General features: G+C 42.8%; 3 protein-coding genes across 3 annotated transcripts; all 3 read left to right on the forward strand.

Moving 5' to 3' along the window:
- Positions 1–504: 504 nt before the first annotated feature.
- On the forward strand, positions 505–4,539 carry zfpl1 (zinc finger protein-like 1). Its single transcript, XM_080529813.1, has 8 exons — positions 505–641; positions 1,083–1,215; positions 1,378–1,489; positions 1,696–1,889; positions 2,159–2,237; positions 2,429–2,644; positions 2,942–3,065; positions 3,303–4,539. Exons 2-8 carry the CDS (start codon positions 1,114–1,116, stop codon positions 3,487–3,489), a joined length of 1,014 nt encoding a protein of 337 aa, XP_080385939.1. The 5' UTR covers positions 505–641; positions 1,083–1,113; the 3' UTR covers positions 3,490–4,539.
- A 4,118-nt stretch (positions 4,540–8,657) lies between these two features.
- LOC308155746 (neutral alpha-glucosidase AB-like) lies at positions 8,658–12,364 on the forward strand (the record flags this gene model as incomplete). The annotated part of the gene is made up of 8 exons (XM_080529120.1): positions 8,658–8,727; positions 9,217–9,318; positions 9,524–9,632; positions 9,799–9,926; positions 10,101–10,280; positions 10,711–10,776; positions 11,978–12,033; positions 12,357–12,364. The coding sequence occupies exons 1-8, from the start codon at positions 8,708–8,710 to the stop codon at positions 12,362–12,364; spliced, it is 669 nt and encodes a 222-aa protein (XP_080385246.1). The 5' UTR covers positions 8,658–8,707.
- An 18-nt stretch (positions 12,365–12,382) lies between these two features.
- LOC308156448 (neutral alpha-glucosidase AB-like) lies at positions 12,383–20,676 on the forward strand. Its single transcript, XM_080529788.1, has 18 exons — positions 12,383–12,447; positions 12,741–12,837; positions 12,985–13,168; positions 13,378–13,531; positions 14,361–14,596; positions 15,726–15,852; positions 16,000–16,079; positions 16,701–16,841; positions 17,159–17,255; positions 17,416–17,517; positions 17,766–18,009; positions 18,245–18,309; positions 18,443–18,519; positions 18,667–18,741; positions 18,995–19,108; positions 19,306–19,418; positions 19,570–19,670; positions 19,840–20,676. The coding sequence occupies exons 1-18, from the start codon at positions 12,402–12,404 to the stop codon at positions 19,947–19,949; spliced, it is 2,163 nt and encodes a 720-aa protein (XP_080385914.1). The 5' UTR covers positions 12,383–12,401; the 3' UTR covers positions 19,950–20,676.
- Positions 20,677–20,748: the final 72 nt, after the last annotated feature.

Here is a 20,748-nt window from a genome sequence, read left to right on the forward strand (position 1 = left end):
CAGTAGATTGGTCAATGACGTGACGTGCGTATTTTGGTGTCATGTATATTATTTCCATTTAAAAATAGATTAATCAATTCAAGTCATATATGATTTTATTCTATACAACATGGTTAGTTTTAATGTATTGTCAGTCAAATAAAATAATAATTAATTAAATAATTTATTCGTCATTGACCCAGATGTAGAAGTACTAGATTGCACTGGTTATCTAGTTTTTTTTTGTTTGTTTTTTTGAAATGTTGGGGGTACATATAACAAAATGATCAATAAACGGATTATTTATGATAAACAACAGAAGTTTTACTTCAAGACGAAAAAAATACAGTTATGTTGTTGGCAATCGTCACCTATTTTGTTTTGTTTTTGAAGCGGTCATAAAACGTTTCCAGCTCTGAATGCATCGCGTCGCGGTCCGATGCCGTCGTCATTATTTAGCGTCTCTGCCGGAAGAGACGTGGCAAAATAATATCCGCATCTAAACATTCGCCAACTAACCAGCTAGTTCGCTAGCTACACAGATTCACTTGGAGCAGGAGGTCGTTTAGCAGATCGTGTTCTGCGGTCGACGTACATATCAGAGGTACTGTGGGGGTGTGCACAGAAACTCAGAAGAATCGAGTTGATATCTCGTGTAACAGGTAAATAGAACAAGCGACATCTTGTTCTAGCTAACGTTGCTAGACAGCCATGTAGCTAGCCACCCTTATATGGCAGAGAGACATGAGAGGTTTGGAATCTGACCATTTAGCTCTAGTAACCAACAACAACTACTAGCAAAACACAGAATCATAGTTGTACTTACACATTATAGTATGCTAATACATAAACCAGTCTCATATATGTTTGAGAAAAGTTCTTATCTAAAGAATGCATTTGTCATCATAGATCTGTTGACCTGTTGTATGAACTCTAGACCTCCTGTTAACATGCTACAACATGCATCTTTTGCCACGAATGGTGGACTGATGATTCACATGCTTAGTATTCAAATGTATTGATTGTAAGTCGCTTTGGAATAAGGCGTCTGCTAAATGCCGTAAAATGTATGCATTGCACTTATCTGACTTTCTCCTCCACAGCACGACAGACAGACAGACAGACAGACAGACCATGGGTCTGTGTAAGTGTCCTAAGAGGAAGGTGACCAATCTGTTCTGCTTTGAACATCGTGTGAACGTGTGTGAGCATTGCCTCGTCTCCAACCACAACAAGGTCAGTGGATGGCCAGTTTAAAACACGTTTAATATGTGCAGCAGCATGTGTAATAGTAATGTAATACTATTATTATTACTGTTATTAGTCATGTAATATCTGTTTGCCTCTACATTAAATGGTATACATCTATATATATTTGTGTCCCTTTTTGGTCACCAGTGTATAGTGCAGTCCTACCTCCAGTGGCTCCAAGATAGTGATTACAACCCCAACTGTCGACTGTGCAATAACCCACTGATCTCTCAGGATACTGTCAGATTAGTCTGCTATGGTAAGATCCAACGTCTAAGTCTCAAGCACACACAGACCACTCTCACACCCCATGTCAAGTATAGCTCCCGTCAGCTATTTTGTCCTCATGTTGATCACATGTGATGCTATTGAATTCTATTGAATGCAATACTGTCTTTTACCCGTTGTCGTTGTTTGCAATTATCTCTGTGTTTGATGGAATTTGCACCAACCCCTTTGTCCTAGATGTGTTCCACTGGTCCTGTCTTCACGACCTGGCTGCCCGCTTACCCCTGAACACAGCTCCTGCGGGGTACCAGTGCCCCACCTGCCAGGCTCCAGTGTTTCCCCCCTCCAACCTGGCCAGCCCCATAGCTGACATGTTGAGGGAGCAGCTATCCTTAGTCAACTGGGCCAGAGCTGGACTGGGCCTGCCACTGGTGAGTTCTGGCCTTGCAGTCAGGCTAATCCAAGATTAACGGTAGCCGAGTGAGTTACCAGATCAAATGCTAGTTCTGACACTGTATTGTGCGTCGTGTGAGCGTAATATTTGTAGAGCAGCGGATTTTATAATTTAAGTGTTAGACTGTACAGCACACTTGATTCCATAATCAGGACCTATGAATCATGTTTTTCCCCAAGAGAGGAGGCACAGAGAAATGTGTCCTCTGTGATTCCCACCACTCTAACATGCTCTCTCCACTGCCAGATTGAAGAGCCAGTAGAGGTTCTTGAAGAGAGTACATCAAATGATGTGACTGATTATGCCGACTGGTCCACATTTGATGGTGAGTGTCCTTCCCCCTCTCTTCTGTTACGTTTTCTGTTCACTTACTGTGAATCCTGAGATACTTGTGAGCCTGTCTGGCAGCTGAAGCCATTATGGCATTTGCCAAATGGAAGTGTTCGTTTTTGTTTTAGAACCAGGTGAGGTTACTGTAGCAATCATCCTTCCCTCTCTCTGCTCTCCCTCTATCAGTTCCAGTTCCAGTTCCAGAGCCCACTGAAGCCTACCCCACCCATTCCTACAGCCCTAGCCCCTCCCCTACCCCCACCCCTACCCCTACTCCAGTACCACCTCAGACACAGGATGATCATGGATGTCTCCACAACAACGGGGGTCTGGCGACACAGGACCACCCTGTGGTCAGCATGATTACCACAACCACCAGTGACACCATCACCTTACACACAGGTAAAGGACTACAAATGAATCCTAGGTATTACCAAACAAAGAGTGTTAATAATCAGGGGCCTACCCCAAATCTAAATATAGCTTTAATGGCAGCTGCAAGCACAATGTAGTCACTGCCAAATCCAGAGCATCAGCCCCAGCTCACATTCAAACCATACCTCAACTTTTAATCATTGCCTCAACTTTACTGCTCATTTTTGTAACTGTCAATAACATATCTGATTTCTCAAGTAGATGCTAGTGGATGATATACAGTATTCTTATGGTATTGTTGTTTATTCATTATTGTTTCCCCAGCATCCTCCCCAAGGAAGATCTATGACACACGGGATTCTGCTCAGCACCATGTGACACAGATCGACTTTGACGATGACAAGTACCGGCGACGACCAGCACTTAGCTGGTTTGCACAGATTCTCAAGTCAGTAATGCAATGATGCTTTCAGTCAGAACCAGAGCTCTTTATGTTTCTATTTGACAACAACGATGCCTTGCAAACTTCATTACAAACTTACAGACAACAGTAAACAGCTCTATTGTAATTTTGTCTTTGTGCATTCCTTAGATTTGGTTACACCTTACCATGTGTCTCATTAGTAGCAACTGTCCCCATGTTATTTAAAAATCAATTGACTTTGAAATGGTTTTGTTTGTTCAGAAACCGGACCGGTTCAAAGAGGACCGCCCTGTCCTGGAAGCAGAGGGTCTTCATGCTCCTCCTGGTCGGAGTTCTGGGATTCTTTACCCTCATCATCATCATGGCTAAACTGGGCCGTGCCTCTGCTGACTCTGACCCCAACTTAGACCCCCTACTTAACCCCAACATCCGTGTGGGGAAAAACTGACCAGCCCATCACCACTGTCACATGATGAGTCCATATAGGACCAATTGAAATGGGATGTTATACCAGCTGGTGGGACCAGTAGAGACGGAGAGGTACCTCCTCTCTTGGATGGAGAAGAAGAGGATGGCATGGTGTGCGCTGGAAACGATAGTTACCTTTCACCCTTCTCCCTTCTTTGGGATAGGCAAGTGCATATTTCCTATGCATCTTCTACACAGAATTAATATAAGCATTTCGTGTGTTTATAGACAAAATTTGAGCTACAATTATTTACATTGCTTTTAGAGCCATATTGTATCTAATGTTGGATTGTATGTTTTGACCCTAATTTTGGTGATGAGAAGACCGCTTTCCCCAAGAGAAATACTGTATCCATATGACACTACCTGCAGAGTATATGATGTTACCATATTTCTGCTCAAAACAAAGAGGTGAAAACTTGTTTAGTTTGGACTTGTTTCTTGTGTTGAACTGGAAGAAAAACATTGAGCATCTGACATTCACAAACATTCTCTTTTTAAATGAAACCTCCACAACTGTAAATATGTAAATGAGTGAAGTGAAAGGATGCTGTGTTGTGCATGTGTGTTTGAGTTTAAATGAAAACATGTCTGTAACTGCTATTTTCCGAAATGTTAATATCCAAATCCACCAGTAGGCTACAGTATGCTGCTTGTGTTACAATACAGGTAGCTACTTTTAAAGGTCCTGATCTACTTCTCTAAAATTTCAAAGTGTATTACAATATTACAGATCTTTGCACATTGTAGTGGTTAAAATTGGATTGTAATCCTTTGTCATTCTTTGACCATTGACTTCCCATTTACAAGTGTGTGTGAGAGAGTGAGAAGGAGAAAGTATGTGACTGAAACTGAAGAGTTTGAAAATTCACATTCACATTTATTTTCACATGAAATTCTTAATACATAACACTGAATCAGTTTACTAGTCTTATTTCATTTCATTTCTCAAGTGGCAAAATGAAAGAGTTCTCTTCCAAAGCTTACTCTGCAGATGGCAGTCCTGTCAATGTAACATGATTTATTTTTCAGAGCTTAGATAATTGTTACACAATTTTGCTGTACTCTTCACAATACTTTGCAATTAAATTATGGTCATTGGTAAAGACAATGTGTTATCTGAGGACACTTTTTTTTATGGATTTCATACAATTGAACCCATTTATTTAGAAATATGTTTATTACCATTGAAGAGTCTCTGTTTTACTGAGGGGTAGATGATGGTGAATGTGTTGGTATCTCAGAATTGTTCTCTTCTGTACTGGATCATGAGGAACTCGTAACAGAAGCGAGTGATGAAAATGGCCAGGTTCAAAACTAGAGAGAAACAAAGGTGCTGCAGTCAAACAATCATTGAGATGTCCAACAAATGGACTCTAGACCTCCTAGATAAAAACATGTTAACATGCTACAACATAGACTCACAGACTGATAATAAGGCAATGAAGCCCATCCTCCGATTCCCTGCCTGGAGTGAATACACAGAGGCCAGCAGCGACCAGTAGAAACTCACAACCTGGAACACCTGGGGTTAAATAGGAATGCCTGTGGTTAAATAGGAAAGATTACGTGTGGTCTTTCACTTGAGAACAATCCCCAGACCAAATGACAAATACTCTACCTCCACTAGTATGCCTTCACATGGAAACTAAGCATCCTCTTAATTATTGCTGCTTCAAATGTGGCCTCTATTGCACTTTCACAAACAGTGTAGGAGTTTGATTTTGTTCTTATAATTCCTGTAAAAAAAAATGTATAGCTATATAAATATCAAGTGAGAGGCCCACCAGTATGGCCTCTGTATGGTGCTGGCTTGGAGAGCTGAGGTCTTTGATGACAAAGTGCAAGATGACATCAGTGAGCAGTAGGCCTATCTGGAAGATGCAGTGGAGCAACGACATGGCTGTGTACAGCCCTTTCTTGGTGACAGGCAGGGAGAGCAGCCCTGTCATCACAGCAGACGTGCTGCCCTGGTCACAGGAAGAATGGGATTTAGTCAGATTTAGTAGATAGATTCTGTGTGAATAATGCACATTGAGATCCTGCATGTAATTAATTCTCCATGTTGATAAAATGTAGGGGTATTTTTGTACAAAATTACTCTGGTTTTTGTTCGGAAGTAAACTCAGATGCGATTGGTGCATGGGAATACAAATAGAAACAAGATGATTTACCTGTGCATACGAGTCATGACTTTCTGTTTCTTCCATGTTACATGGACCTCTGAGTCCCGATGGCTCTGCTGATGGACACTTGTGTGCTGATACGCTTTCTGAGACTGACAGCTACCCTCTGTGAAATGCTCCCAGATTGTGACAGAAGACTGGTCTGATGTCTCGGGAATGAATGGAATCTTCAGCCTCAGATCTCCAACTATGACATCATAGAAGTACCATTGTTCAATGTATTTAGACCTACTTTTTCTTACAAATAAACAGACATAATAATAAGTAATAGCCATGGTAAGAATTGTATTTTCATTAAGAGGCACAAAAACGTGTGTGTTCCATTCAGTCCAGACAAACGGAGGATCCACACTCAAGGCAACTTTTTTCCCCCCCTGCACACAGAAGAGATCTTTGACGCTCCAGTCAGAGCCTTTATGCCAATAGCCATTGCTCCACCTATGCCAACAGCATAATGTATCTGCAAAAAGGAGAGATGGTGCTTTTTAAATCCTTTTTTGCATATCCTTGCATGCCCAAATAAAGGGATTTTAATGGGAACACCACACAGCACATGATGACTCCATATTGTACTATGTGATGGCCTAAGAGGTCAGGCGCACAATTTATTCACTGGGGGTAGAGAGGTGGATGATGTCACCCTCTCCCATATACAAAACCCAGGGCTGATATCTCAATCAGGTCCCGAGGCATTGGCTTCCCAAATGACATGGTGACATCATCAACCTCTATCAATTCAGCACTTATGTAGGGTGAATTCGGGTAGTCTGGGCGCCCAGCTCAAAAAGAAGAAGACGAAGAAGAAGAAGGGAGGGGTTCGGCGGTTCTTCAGAAGTGCTCCTCTGGCAGAGAAGAAGAAGACCACTGAGACAGCCCCCCAACGCACACACAAACCTCTGTACTGTAGCAATGACAATAAAGACCATTCATTCATTCATTATGAATACAAAAAGGCATAATTAATACATTATTTAATGCATTAAATAAATGTGTATTTGTACATTTCCAGTCTGACATCGGCTACTGTATAAATCATGTTGAAATGTCTGAGGAGCACCTCAATCACTGCATTACAGACATTTTGCATTAATAATGTACTGTATCAGTAAAATGTCCTGTAATGGTCCGAGCCAAGCCAGAGGAGTGAGTCTCTTCCACCACTAGGTGGCTCCACTGACAGAGGAGCTGTAGGGGTAACATCACCGTAGAAAGAGTGACTGATAGTAAGGCAGGGTAACAGTATCACATAAGTTGCTGAGGAATCATTTTGTTTACATGTTATTCATTAAGCAGAAGCCCATATCCATAGCTTTGTCTCTAGTCTAGCAAGTGGACCAAATATACATCACAGTCATCGCAAGTAAAACTTTCCTTAAGAATGAGTCTTATAAGCGGTATTCAAGTGTTACATGCCTCTATTTGAATCCCTCCATTGACATCTCTTCATTTACATCCTCTGCCATAGAGGATGCTCTCCCCTCTCTTTGTATGCATCACAATACTGCAGTAGATCCCTCAAAATCTATCTTTTTAAACTTGCTATTAACTATTTGTATTGTTGTTTTTAAAGTTGTTCATCAAGTTTGATGTAAAAAAGAGTAACAAAAAATAGAACCATTCCCTTTACCTAGTAGGGGCTTCACTGTCCCATTACTTACACAGGCCACTGTAACCTGACCCGCTGCTCACCTATAACCTGGTAATACTGATATACCTACAATATATAACCTGACCCACTGCTCACCTGCAACTTGGCAATACTGACACACCTACAGTCTATAACCTGACCCAATGCTCACCTATAACCTGGTAACCTCAGGCAGGAGGGTGGGTCAGGAGGGTGCGGTCCCTAAAAACTGTGAAGGCCCGACATGCACACAGCTTTTTCCCCACAGCCACCCGGCTCCTAAATGCCGCTGCCCCCCCCCCCCCCTGACCTGACCCCTATCTATCTACCCTCCCTCCACCCCCACCCAGAGAGCTTTGGACTGTCTGGATATGAACACTTGAACACTTGATCTCTGCACTTTATATTTATATTAATTATGACTCTTGCACTTTGATGTTGGTTTGCACTGTCTTGTCCTGTCTTGCACCTGTCCTGCTGTAAACCGTGCTCCACTGTCCCAAACCAAATTCCTAACATGTTTACATGTCATGGCAATAAAGTCTTCTGATTCTGATTCAGATTCTGGCAATACTGACATACCTACTGTATATAACCTGACAATACTGACACACCTACTGATACACACAGTCCCTATACCCTACTATACTGACATACCTGTGGACCTAGAACGACCTTTGACCTTTGACCCTCAAACTCACTAACAAGAAGTAGTCCATCTGATAAATCTGGTAAAGAACAAAGAGACACTGTCTGGTGATACTCTAATCTAGACCAACATGAACTAAATAAGTCACTTAATGTATTACACTGTAACTGTTGTTGTAGGCTACTATGAACATTACATCCAGGCTTGGAGTTTATAACATTGTAACATAAGTTTTTCTTGATTGCTTCCACGCTTTTGTATGAAAGTGAAGTCCAACATGCCCACTGCAATACAGTACATGAGGAAAACAGTGACATTTTTAGCAAGACAGTGAGTTAAACATTTAGTACAGTTGGATACAGTCTATTCCAGTTGGATGCTTCGCAACGCCTTTTTTTTTTAGATAAACGTCAGATTCACACGCCCTAACCTAACAGACCAATCAACGAAGGGCCCCTTGCAACACAAGCTATGTTCAAGACCAAAAAACATTGCACAACCGTTTACTTCATCTTGTTTCGAGCGTTTCTCATCCCATTAATTGACGAAAGGTAAATTCAACTATTATTTATTATACTTTTAAATGATTTGTGTAAAAAGCGAGATTTGGTCTATTCATCGAATTCATGTAGAATATGTTGCTCTCTTGCCGGAATGTAATGCTCTCTAGCTATTCTATATCTAACAGATCTATTGCACGTGACATAAGGGGGCCTGGCCTGACACCTGAATCAAAATGGCGAGCTTCATTGACAGGTAGCTACCGAACAAAGTATTCGTCTATCATTTATAGTTTTAAATAGGATGCCTCTTTTCTGTGGTCATGTGTAGTGGATGTCCGGCGCTTATATGATTGACAGTAACATTTTGTGGGAAAGAGGCGAGAGCTAGATCAATAGTTCATTCAGCACCTGACATGTTCGCTATCTTTCAAATACAGCCACAGAAATAGGAACAGCAAAACCTAAATGATCTTGCAAGCAACAAATTGTTGCCTTCACATAACTGTATATAAAACTACAGAAATTAAAGAGCTAGCTACGACACTAAACTGTTGTCTTGCACCCCCAACATGACAAGGCAACAATTTAGGCTAGGTCTCAGCTAGCAGGTCAATGTCTGCCAACTGTTGGCTGTGTACCTTTCTTTGTCATCATTGCTGTGATGCAGATTGCATGCCTCTCTTTCCATGTCTTTTTCCACTTGTAGACTTCAATCTGCCATCCCCTCTGACCTCCCTCATAGGATGTGGCTGCTCCCTGTGCTCGTGCTCTCTGTCTCCTTGGGCATCACCCAGGCTGTGGATCGCAGTAACTTCAAAACCTGTGACCAGAGTGCCTTCTGCAGGTGAGAAGACCTGTGGTTAAACACCACTACTGTACGTGACACCTAATTGGGTGTTGTGATGGACAAACAAAACGTTTTTTTTCGTTTGCATGTCATGTCACTAGTGTGTCAGGTCGTGTGTGTGTGTGTGTGTGTGTGTGTGTGTGTGTGTACACTGTGCACACTGTGCAAATCCATACATATATGTGTGTGTGTTTGACTGCAGACGTCAGAGAGCGATGAAGCCAGGCCAGTCTCCGTACCGAGCCCTACTGGAGACCCTGGAGCTGAGTGACTCCCGCCTCACCCTCCAGCTCATTAACAACAACAACAAGGTCAGCACACAGAGTTGAACAATTTAAAAGCAAGCATATTCACAAAGGATGTGGCGTTGTGGAGGGATGAAAATAAAAATGTTCATTGGTTGTCGAATACTAACGTCTTTACAGTGTAACTTTTATTGTGAGATTTATGCGTCGTCTCTCGTTTGATGTCGTTCAGGTGCGCTTGCTGCTAGAGCTATATCGCCTTCAGGGGAATATGACCAGAGTGAAGATCAATGAGTTGAAACCCATTAAGCCACGATATGAGGTGCCTGATGTTCTCATTGCTGAGCCTCCCACTGAACCGTGAGTGTGTACTTTTGTGTTGTAGATGTTTGCATGGCAAATATCAGCCCTCTATCGATGATGAGATTACCTGGTATGTTTTAGGTTTCCAGTGAGTACAGTACATTATTAAAGGGTCCATTATAGGGGGTGGCCTGACAGCGGTTGTGGTGGCTTTCTTTCCCTCTTTTCTAGTCTGTCTGTTGTGGCCCAGGATGAGCATGGGGTAGTGCTGTCTTTGGGTGGTTTCGACCGGCACCTCATCGTCAATGCCCAACCCTTCCGCCTGGACATCATTGAGGGGCAACAGGTGCTGATGTCCCTCAATGGCAGAGGCCTGCTGGCCTTCGAGAAACTGAGTCTGCGCAAGGACACGTGAGTCTCATACACTCCCACGCACATTTTCAATGTCATGTAGGCCTACACATATGTACACACACACACACACACACACACACACACACACACACACAAGCAGAGGATAAAATCATTTTGAGAGAAAACAAAGCTGACTTTAATGAACTGTTGATTGTGAGGGTATGAGATCATTCCCATTTCTTGTAAAGGGTTACATATATCCCTCAGGTGCGATTTCATGATGAATTGCATTTACATCAAATGGAATAATGAATGGTCATTGAATTGTTTGTTCAATGTTGTAGAGTTTTGGGATATTCAGAATTCCTTTATTCAAGTTTTTCAATTTGATAATTGTCTTATTGAAATGTTTTCTAAAATGCACTGCTTTTTTCTTTTCTGCTCTCCCTCCTTTTTCCTCTCTTCTGTTTCTCACCATGTGCTCCAGTATTTCTCACAAAATAAGTAGCACAGTCGGTAGCATGTGGGATAAGATCAAGAGCATTTTCTCTAGGTAACTGTTGTCAGCTTGACTCTTGATATTGTTTTTGTGTGACACGAGTTGAACTGCTTAATTAGCAAATGACTGTATTTTCTTATACTGAAGCAATTGCCACAAGTTACAAATGAAGTGAACTGATTTGACCTTCAATTTCAGAGCAGAACATCTAGAAATTAGTAATCAATGACAAAAGTAATTTTAGAGAAAATAGACTATTAGAAATGAATGTTGTTGTGTGCAATTCCTCCATCTAGTTTGTACAGCCATTTATGCTAATAGGGGTACAATTTACCAAGCTCCCCAATATGTTCAACTTTCCACTGAAAATCTAGCACGATTGAATTGATTGATTGATCTGCTCTTAACTATAATTAACAAACATTATTTTGTTGTCATGTGGCCTATCATAAACAAACATATGTAGCTCAAATGTTCTTGCTAATTTCCCATTGACATCAAAGCATGATTTACCCAAAAAGTGACTTGACATGCATGTATAAATTAGGGTTTGACTGCATGGTAACCCAGAGCATGTTGTCAGTACATATATGTTTAACTCAATGACAATTATCAAATTGCTGAATTAAAAAGGTTTTTGTCCTCAATTTGTCACACTAACAAACTGTGTCAATCCAGGTAATGTGATCCAGTTTGTTATGGATGAATCACTTGTCCACCCCTGTTCAAAACATTATGCCTCACTGTACTGTGCCAAAAATGTAACTGTACATTTATATTACATGTTGGTAAAGACCAAACCACATGTCTACTATTCGATTGAGATGTTATGAATGAAACACTTCTGCTGCAGTGCTGAGCCTGTAGAGCTAAAATCCTAACAGGCTTTCATTTCAGATTAAACAATCTAATCCATCCAGTCATGGGACTAATTAAAGACTCTTTTTGTTAAGCAGTGTCTTTGTGTTCACAAGGTCCTTTTCAGGGCCTTGTGTTGCCTGCTTGGACCCTTATGCGCCGTCTTCTTATCCACTATTCATATGTGGACACAAGATGACCAATCTTACCAGGATAGCTCTCAGCTACTGAAGCAGAAGAGAAGTGTTTCATTGATAAATGACCCTAGAGGTTTCTTCTTGTGATTGTATAGCATTCTCTACCCCCCCCCCCCCCCCCCTCTGAAATTAACATGCATGATGATGATGATGATGATGATGATGATGATGGTGTGTGTGTGTGTGTGTGTGTGTTGCAGCCAAAGCCAAACAGACACAGGGGAAACTGAGACGACAGAGGATGCAGAGAAACAAGGCACAGAACAGGTGTGCGTTTTATTCTATTCTACACACCCCTATTGTTCCAATCCAAAACCTGAATGGATTTATTGGCTAATTTATTTAAATATTCGGTCCAAGTGTGTAGAGATGACAGGTGAATAGTAGGGTGAGAGATGAACTGCAATGTAACTTCTGGAATCAGGTTAATGTCAAACAAAGTTCTGCAAGAGAGGCATTTTTCTGAGACGTTTCAGCCACACCTCTGTTTTTCCTACCTCTCCTTGATGATTCATGTTTTTGGATTTGTTCTCTCTTCTTGTTTTTCCTGTCCCTCCACCGAACCCTTTCACTGCCCAGGTGTCTGAGAAGGAGGAGGAGGAGGAGGAGGAGGAGCAGCCAGGGATGTGGGAGGAGACATTCAAGTCTCATGCAGACACCAAGCCTAATGGTACATCTTTGTGGAAATGAACTGCATGCTTTGGCAAGCACTGTAATTTAATAATTTATAATATAGCAGATGCTTTTAATCCAAAGCGAGTTACAATTAGAGATTACAGAGACATTGGACTAGCTGCTGTATTCCAATCTTGCTTTTGATGTTGTTGACCAGTCTATTTACAATGTCACAGTTTTTTTTTATAACTTCAAACAATGTTAGGGCTGTGTTGCAGATGGGAAATGTCACCCTATTTGCGAAGATTCCACAATGATCTGGTTTAACTTGTTTTTATGTCCCACCAGGTCCTTCATCCATCAGTTTGGACTTCTCTCTGCCTCAAGTGGATCATGTCTATGGCATTCCTGAGCACGCAGACAGTCTCAAACTTCAAAACACAGAGTGAGAGTCTAAACTGTGCTGGTCCCTTGGCCATTAACCATGTCAAAAAGAAATCCCCTTTTCCCTGCCCAGTATCAAACTGCAGCTTTCTGATTGTGATGTTGGTTATCCAGCGCTCACTTTTTGGATTTCTGTTTCTTTTGGTAGTGGAGGGGACCCCTACAGGCTTTATAACCTGGATGTGTTCCAGTACGAGCTCTTTAACCCCATGGCTCTGTACGGCGCAGTGCCTGTCCTCCTCTCCCACAACCTCCACAGGACCATGGGGATCTTCTGGCTTAACGCAGCTGAGACATGGGTCGACATCAGCTCCAACACCGGCGCGAGACAGGTGTGTGAATGGAAAGATCAACCATACAATAAAGTTATACAAAAACAGATAGGCAAGTCTTAGATAAAGTCCCATTAATCAATACTAGAACAACTAGGATGATCCAGGTTCTAGGAGATACCTCCTCCAGCAATGACTATTGTCTTCTGGCTGGCACTGACAATGGGTTAACCATTGGCAATCATCACTGGTCACTTTCTTCCCTACAGGCGGTGTTTGGAAAGGTGTTGGACTATGTTCCGGCCGAAAGTGAGGGCCCGCAGACGGATGTCCGCTGGATCTCGGAGAGTGGCATCATTGATGTCTTCATCATGCTTGGCCCGAGGCCTGCTGATGTCTTCACTCAGTACGCTTCATTAACAGGTATACAGGTCAGGTACTCCCCATCATGTCCAGCCTTGTCGGTTGGCAATATGAAGGATTGGCCAGGAGGTTTTGTGACGTACTGTTAATAACAAAGCATATCTCAATATTACGAATCTTACACCATTTAATTAAGTCAGCACTATGTGCTAAGAATTGATGTGTTTGGGTTGACTAGAGCAAGAGTGGTTAAGTGAGAGAAATCAGATGAGGCTTTAATAACATTGTAAACAAATTAATCTATTACAAGGCAGAGAGAGAGGGAAAAGAAGAGCAACAGACCACATGGTCAGTATACTGTACTCACAGACAACAGCTGGGACCACAGACCAGAAAACAAGAAAGAGAAAGATATGCTCCTCAACCTTCTATTTTATTTGATTAGATTAGATTCAACTTTATTGTCATGGCACACACATGTACTAAGAAAACCTAAGAAAATGTAGATTGGTGTCTAGCTAGATGGTGCAAAAGACATGCTAACGTAGACAGTGCACGGTATTGCAGTAGAAGGTTTACACCAGTCTTTCCACCATCAGTATTCAAATGGAGAGTTGTTGTAAGAATAGACTGATCAGATATCATCTTATCAGTTACAGTGATATTACATCCAAAGATTCACTACTTCACAGTGAGAATTCATAGTAGCCATTTGGCCCATTGAGGGGGAAGGGGGGGGGGCAGATCTGCTGTCTCCCCCTTCAGTCACACACATCAGACAGTATGCTTCTACACCTTCACTTCAAGCATATTTTCATACTCCATACAACATAGTTTTCAGCTCTCCAGGTTGTGTATCCTTACAGAAGAGATGCTCTTTTTGCTGTAGGTACGCAGTCTTTCCCCCCGATGTCAGCGTTGGCCTACCACCAGTGCCGCTGGAACTACAACGACCAGGAGGATGTGAGTGCGGTGGACCAGGGCTTCGATGAGTATGACATCCCTTATGACTTCATCTGGCTGGATATTGAACACACAGATGGCAAACGCTACTTCACCTGGGACGGCATCAAGTTCCCACAGCCTCGCCAGATGTTGCAGGAGCTCATGGATAAGAGACGGAAGGTGTGTGTGTGTGTGTGTGGGGGGGGGGGGGGGTGTGTGTGTGTGTGTGTGTGTGTGTGTGTGTGTGTGTGTGTGTGTGTGTGTGTGTGTGTGTATGTGGGTGTGTCCAAGGATTCAAACGTATCGTTTTTCTTCTACAGGGCTCGACAGTGCGACTGTTTTGGTCGCATTTGCGAGTGAATATATTTCTGTGCGACTTGGAAATGCATTCAATCGCACCAGTGCGACTAAAAGACAGCTGAACTACTGTCATGCGCAGTCAAACTTATGTGTATAAGCGATGAGGGAATGAAAACAGTGAACAGAAACGCGTGTCGCAGAAATGCTTCACGCGAGTCCTATATGCGCTTAAAATGCGCATAATGGGTATATGGGATACAGCTCTCATAGTTCGTAGCGCTGTGTTTTGTTAGCCGCTAGCTGCTAGCAGCGTCTGCTTCCGGTTTCATTACAAAGAGGTTAACCCAATATGTGCCTGACGTCTAACAACATTCAAATGACTCTAACTTCATCTTTTTTCGGATTTCAATGTATGACACATCATTTGAAAGCTTATGATCCGTAGTTCCAATCCACAACACGTCACATTTGAAAGTGTTTATGTAATTTTTTTACATTTGAAAGTGTTTTGTTTATATATATTTATATGATACAATTTACCAGTCATATTCTGGAATGTGTCTAAATGTTAAAGTTCCATAAGTATAAGCAAAATAAAGTACGTTTGTAAATAAATAGTAGCATTTAAAAAATTAAAAAAAACACGAACCGTGACCCAAAAACCGAGGTTCATACCGAACTGTGGGCCAACTGAAATTAATATTCTTACTTTCCCTTTACATTGTGTGAGTCTCCATTTTTATTACGGCCAAGAGCCGGTTATGATCATTTTGATATGTTATGATTATGATAATTTGTTGTCGTTGTTGACGAAAATTGCACAATTTTCATTGTGCTACTGAAATTCTTGGTGTGCTACTAAATATTTCAACATGGTAGCACAGTGCTACCTGGGGAAAAGGTAAGCGTCAAGCCCTGTCTTACACATTTCCGTACAGTACATTTCCTGCCCTCCTCTCGTCTCTCTCCCTGCTCCCCTCACTCTGTCTCCTCTGTGCTGTCTGTCCAGATGGTGACCATAGTGGACCCTCACATTAAGGTTGACAGCGACTATAAGATCCACACTGAAATTCGCTCCAAGGGCTTTTATATCAAAAACAAAGATGGCGGAGACTACGAGGGCTGGTGCTGGCCAGGTAGGCACCATGTGATGATGTCGGACAGTACAAAGCCATCTGGAATCAGGTTCCCAAAAGACTGGTATTATTTAGAACTGTGTTGTGTACGTGCATTTCTGTCTATTACCCTCCTTTTTAAACAGTTCTTTTTTTTTTTTTTTAAAGGGAATGCTGGTTATCCAGATTTTACCAACCCTGAGATGAGGGCCTGGTGGGCCAGCATGTTTGCTTACGATCAGTATGAGGTGAGAAGAAAAGCACAGACTATTGTTCTTTCTCCTTTTACAGTCCCTTTAACCTGACTTGAACCCCCTTTTTAAAAGAAAGTAGTACCCAGTTATGGAATTATATTTATATAAGTATATATTTATACTTTGGCTGATGTGATGTGGGTTAACTATCCAACTCTGTAACATTAGCTGAGCGAATTACGTGTGAAATTAGGATGCTAGCAGGTGTTTTAATATAAAATGGCCATGCCAACATAAAAGCTATAGCTGACTAATGAGCCTGCATCAACCTTAATGCTATTTAAGTGCAAGAAGATCAGATAAGTGCATAGCAACGGCGTTTGAAAGACATTGATTACATCAGGCGGACACTATTTGGCCTGGCGGATTTAAATACAAGTAGCCATTAAAATGCTTTGACTCATGGATCCATTTGGCAAAGTCCTCGTCACAATGCACATCACAATGTTTTCTCCTTTCATGTTTTCCCCAGCACAGGGAAAACTTTGCACTCTAATGTCTTGGAGGCTGGTTGGCTTTCACTGGTTAATTAGAGCCTTGAGCTACTGATTTACCTATACGACCTCCGAGACCCTGACCTGCACTTTTTTCCCCTCGTCATCCCTCTGTGTCCAGGGCTCCATGGAGAACTTGTACACGTGGAACGACATGAATGAGCCGTCTGTGTTTAACGGTCCGGAGGTCACCATGCACAAGGACGCCCTCCACGGGACCTGGGAGCACCGTGACATCCACAACCTCTATGGCTTCTACGTGGTGAGGGAGGGAGGGAGGGAGGGAGGGAGACAGGCCAGTCCTACTGTTTGATTAACATGTAGTGGGATTCAGTATGTTTACACTGTTGGGATGGTTTGGGATTAGTGACAGCATTTCATATGTGGTTCAAGCAAAATATCTTAATAAATAATGGGAAGTGTCCATGCTATAACATTATCTTACAATTACTTTCAGAGTTCCTTGTCACCTCCCCTATTGCCTGTGCCATTAGCCTCTCTTTTTCCTCTCTCTCCCTCACTCACAATTTGTGGTTGATCTCTGCTCTCCTAAGCCTATCCTCTGCCTCTCCCCCTTAGCAAATGGCGACAGCAGAGGGGCAAATCCAGCGCTCGGGAGGGGTGGAGAGGCCTTTTGTCCTGACCAGGGCCTTCTTTGCTGGGTCTCAGCGCTACGGTTAGCCCCATTATCTTACAGATGCCTTATACTGTATGTGTGGCCCATAGCCCTTCTCTCTCTCTCTCTCTCTCTCTCTCTCTCTCTCTCTCTCTCTCTCTCTCTCTCTCTAGTGTCTCCTCTCTCATACAGCCATGCATGTTCACACTCTCTCCCACAGGGGCCGTGTGGACGGGAGACAACGCAGCGGAGTGGGGCCATCTGAAGATGTCCATCCCCATGTGTCTCAGTCTGGGGCTCGTGGGCATCTCCTTCTGTGGAGGTGAGGCTGGCTGGGATTGGTCAACTCCCTTTGTATCCCGAATCAGTGCCAGCTATGTGTAGTATGCTTCCATTCGTAGTCTTCAGAATGATCACTTCTATACTAGACTTGTTATACTTCTTTCCAGTCAACTATGACATACCTCTGCTGTCAACATCAATATGACACATTCACTGTGAGATATCAAAAATGTCTATCCGGAGACCAGAGCCAAATCAAAAGTCCCCTCCCCTTCTCTCTCTCCCCAGCGGACGTGGGGGGTTTCTTTAAGACTCCCAGTTCAGAGTTGCTGGTGCGCTGGTATCAAGCGGGGGCCTACCAGCCCTTCTTCCGTGCCCATGCCCACCTGGACACCCCGCGCCGGGAACCCTGGCTGTTTGGCCCGGAGAATACGGCTCTGATCAGGGAGGCTGTGCGCGAGCGCTACGCTCTGCTGCCCTACTGGTACCTGCAGTTCCACCAGGCCCACCGCACCGGACAGCCAGTCATGAGGTAGGGCCTCCTGTGTCGTCTGTGTTATGAGGGCCATTCTGCTGTCATTTTTCAGGAGCTATATTACATTAGATTAGATTCAACTTTATTGTCATTGCTGAGTACAAGTACTGAGAGTCATTGTACCTCATGAGGGGGTTGGGGGACACAGAGTCATTCATTGTATATGGGAAACTACTGGCATTTTGTCACCTTTGTCACCGGTGTAATTCCTTCCCCTTCTCTTGTGTTCTAGACCCTTGTGGGTTGAGTATCCAGAGGACAGTGGCACATTTTCCATCGACGATGAGTTCCTGATAGGTGAGTGGGTTCGGAAAAGGGGCCACTCTGTATTATAGCAATCTCAACACATTCTGAGATTCCTGAAATATCACATATCTCTGGTAAACTGGTGACGTTTAACCCCAGATCCTCCCCCCTCTGTGTGTCTCAGGAAAAGATCTCCTGGTTCACCCTGTAACAGATGAGAGGTCGAATGGGGTAACAGCCTACTTACCTGGGAATGGTCAGGTGAGTGTGACGATGGAGAGGGTTAGTTTGATTGTGGGTCTGTAGAGGCATATATGGTAATTTGATCTAATTCTGCATCTTTTTCTGCCCCCCCCCCCCTCCTCCTCTCTCTTTCTCTGCCTCCTGCTCCTCTCTCTCTTGTCACAGGTCTGGTACGATGTCCACACCTTCCAGAGACATGACGGCCCCCAGAACCTCGATATCCCGGTCACCATGAGCACAGTGAGTCTTTTTGTTGTCAGTGTTAATATGGATCCACTGTCTTTGTATCTGCACACTGGTGGAGGTAGAAATCTGAGGACAGGCTCATTGTAATGCATGGCGGCATTTCATGCGTTACAATGAACCTGTCCTTCAATTTGTTACTACCACTTAGTGATTCCTCTTTCTTGTCTGTCACCCACACCTGCACCTTCAGCTGCGTGTTTCTAACCAAAGATAAAAGCTAGTAACACATAATAACGTTCACTGACAGATTCCAGTGTTCCAGCGAGGAGGATCCATTATTTGTCGGAAGGACCGTGTGCGCAGGTCCTCAGCCTGCATGGAGAACGATCCCTACACCCTTTACGTGGCCCTCGACCAACAAGTACACAACTGTTTTCAATCTGCCTGATCGAAGGATTGTGGTGTGGGCGGAGGAGTGGGCTCTTTCGTGATAGAATGCACCTGGTTTAACTAAAATGGTTCTGGTCAGATTGACCAATGACAGGATGCGACCCTGTGGTTAAGAGCTGTGGTCATGAACCATGAACTGATATGACTGATGTCATTTTTACTTCTCAGGGCAGTGCAGAAGGAGAGCTCTACATTGATGATGGTCACACCTTTAAACATGAGACAGAGAAGCAGTTCATCCACAGGAGCCTTCGCTTCACTGCAAACACCCTGTCATCCAGGTCTGCTCCTCCTCTAACCGACGGCATCCTTTCACTCGTCATCCTCCCCTCTCTAAAACCTCTGTGTTACTGTATGTCCAAGCTGGGCCAGTTCCCCCTCTTGCTACCGTTGTATATCAAATATGTAATCTCAGATTCTCTCTTCCTACAGTAACCTGTCCACTGACTCCCAGTTCTCCACATCCTCATGGATAGAGAAAGTGGTCATCCTGGGAGCCCAGAGGCCTGAGGCTGTGACCCTCACAACAACTGGTTAGTGATGTCAATTGGCTGTGGAAAAGTAATAATGTAATATGCAGTACTGGTAGCAGTAAAGTTGTGTTGCTGGAGGCAGGCATGGAATGGAAACTGATAGGAGATGTTCAATTTGAGGTGTTATGTTGATAGAATATCCCTAATGTTCATCCTCCATCCTCCTCAGATGGGAATGAGTCTTCTCTGGAGTTTGAGTTTGATGAGGACACAGCGGTGTTAACCCTACGAAAGCCAGGAGTGAACGCCGGTGTCAACTGGACAGTGCAGTTGAGGTAACACTGGAGAGAAAGGATACCCAAAGGGGCCAAGAGAGAGCGCGAAACGTCCTTCACACATGCACTGACAAATGGGGACAAACTAATTAGCATATCATTACAGAAGCACACACATGATTTAAGAGACTGGGATTACAAAAAAAAATCTGTTGAATTAACCCTATGATGGAAACCCAGGAGAAATGGATCAGGACTGTTGTAAGAGAGGAGTGTGATACTCAGGAATAGACATGGTGATCGGTGATAGTGAACAAATCATTCTGCACCCCTCTCAATCAATGTGAGGCTGGGTCTAATACGTTTTTACCTACATTTCTGTATGGATGAAAGAAGATAATGAGATTAATTGTAAATTTGTGTTTCTTTTTTCTGTATTTCTTTTACAACTTAATATAATAAAATTGTTTTTACTCAAGTCAGTTATGTAAATTGAGAAATGTGCCCTGACCGCAAATTGTATTATTTTAGATGTTAGCAAATAGATCCTGACCTGATCCAAGGCTGGTCTTGATTATACAAGGAACATACAAACAAATAAAGCTTCAGCTGATGGAATGCATGTTTGCATTCTTGCATTCTTTTAAATGGCTTCATATTTGATGGAAGAACAGGCAAGAGGTATTTTTGCACATTTCCAAATGTATTATTGGGTAAGAGGGTAAAATGTCAGTATAATGTCTCTGAATATAGTGTTAGATTGCCAAAATAAAAGACTACATTCCCACTTGCTTCACCTTTTGTTTTGTTTATTATAAAGTTGTTGCTGTGCATAAAGCTCAAGTATATTATTCATGCAACAT

Source organism: Nansenia antarctica (genome assembly GCF_963989245.1).
Source record: "Nansenia antarctica genome assembly, chromosome: 4".
In the NCBI taxonomy this organism is placed as follows: Eukaryota; Metazoa; Chordata; class Actinopteri; order Argentiniformes; family Microstomatidae; genus Nansenia; species Nansenia antarctica.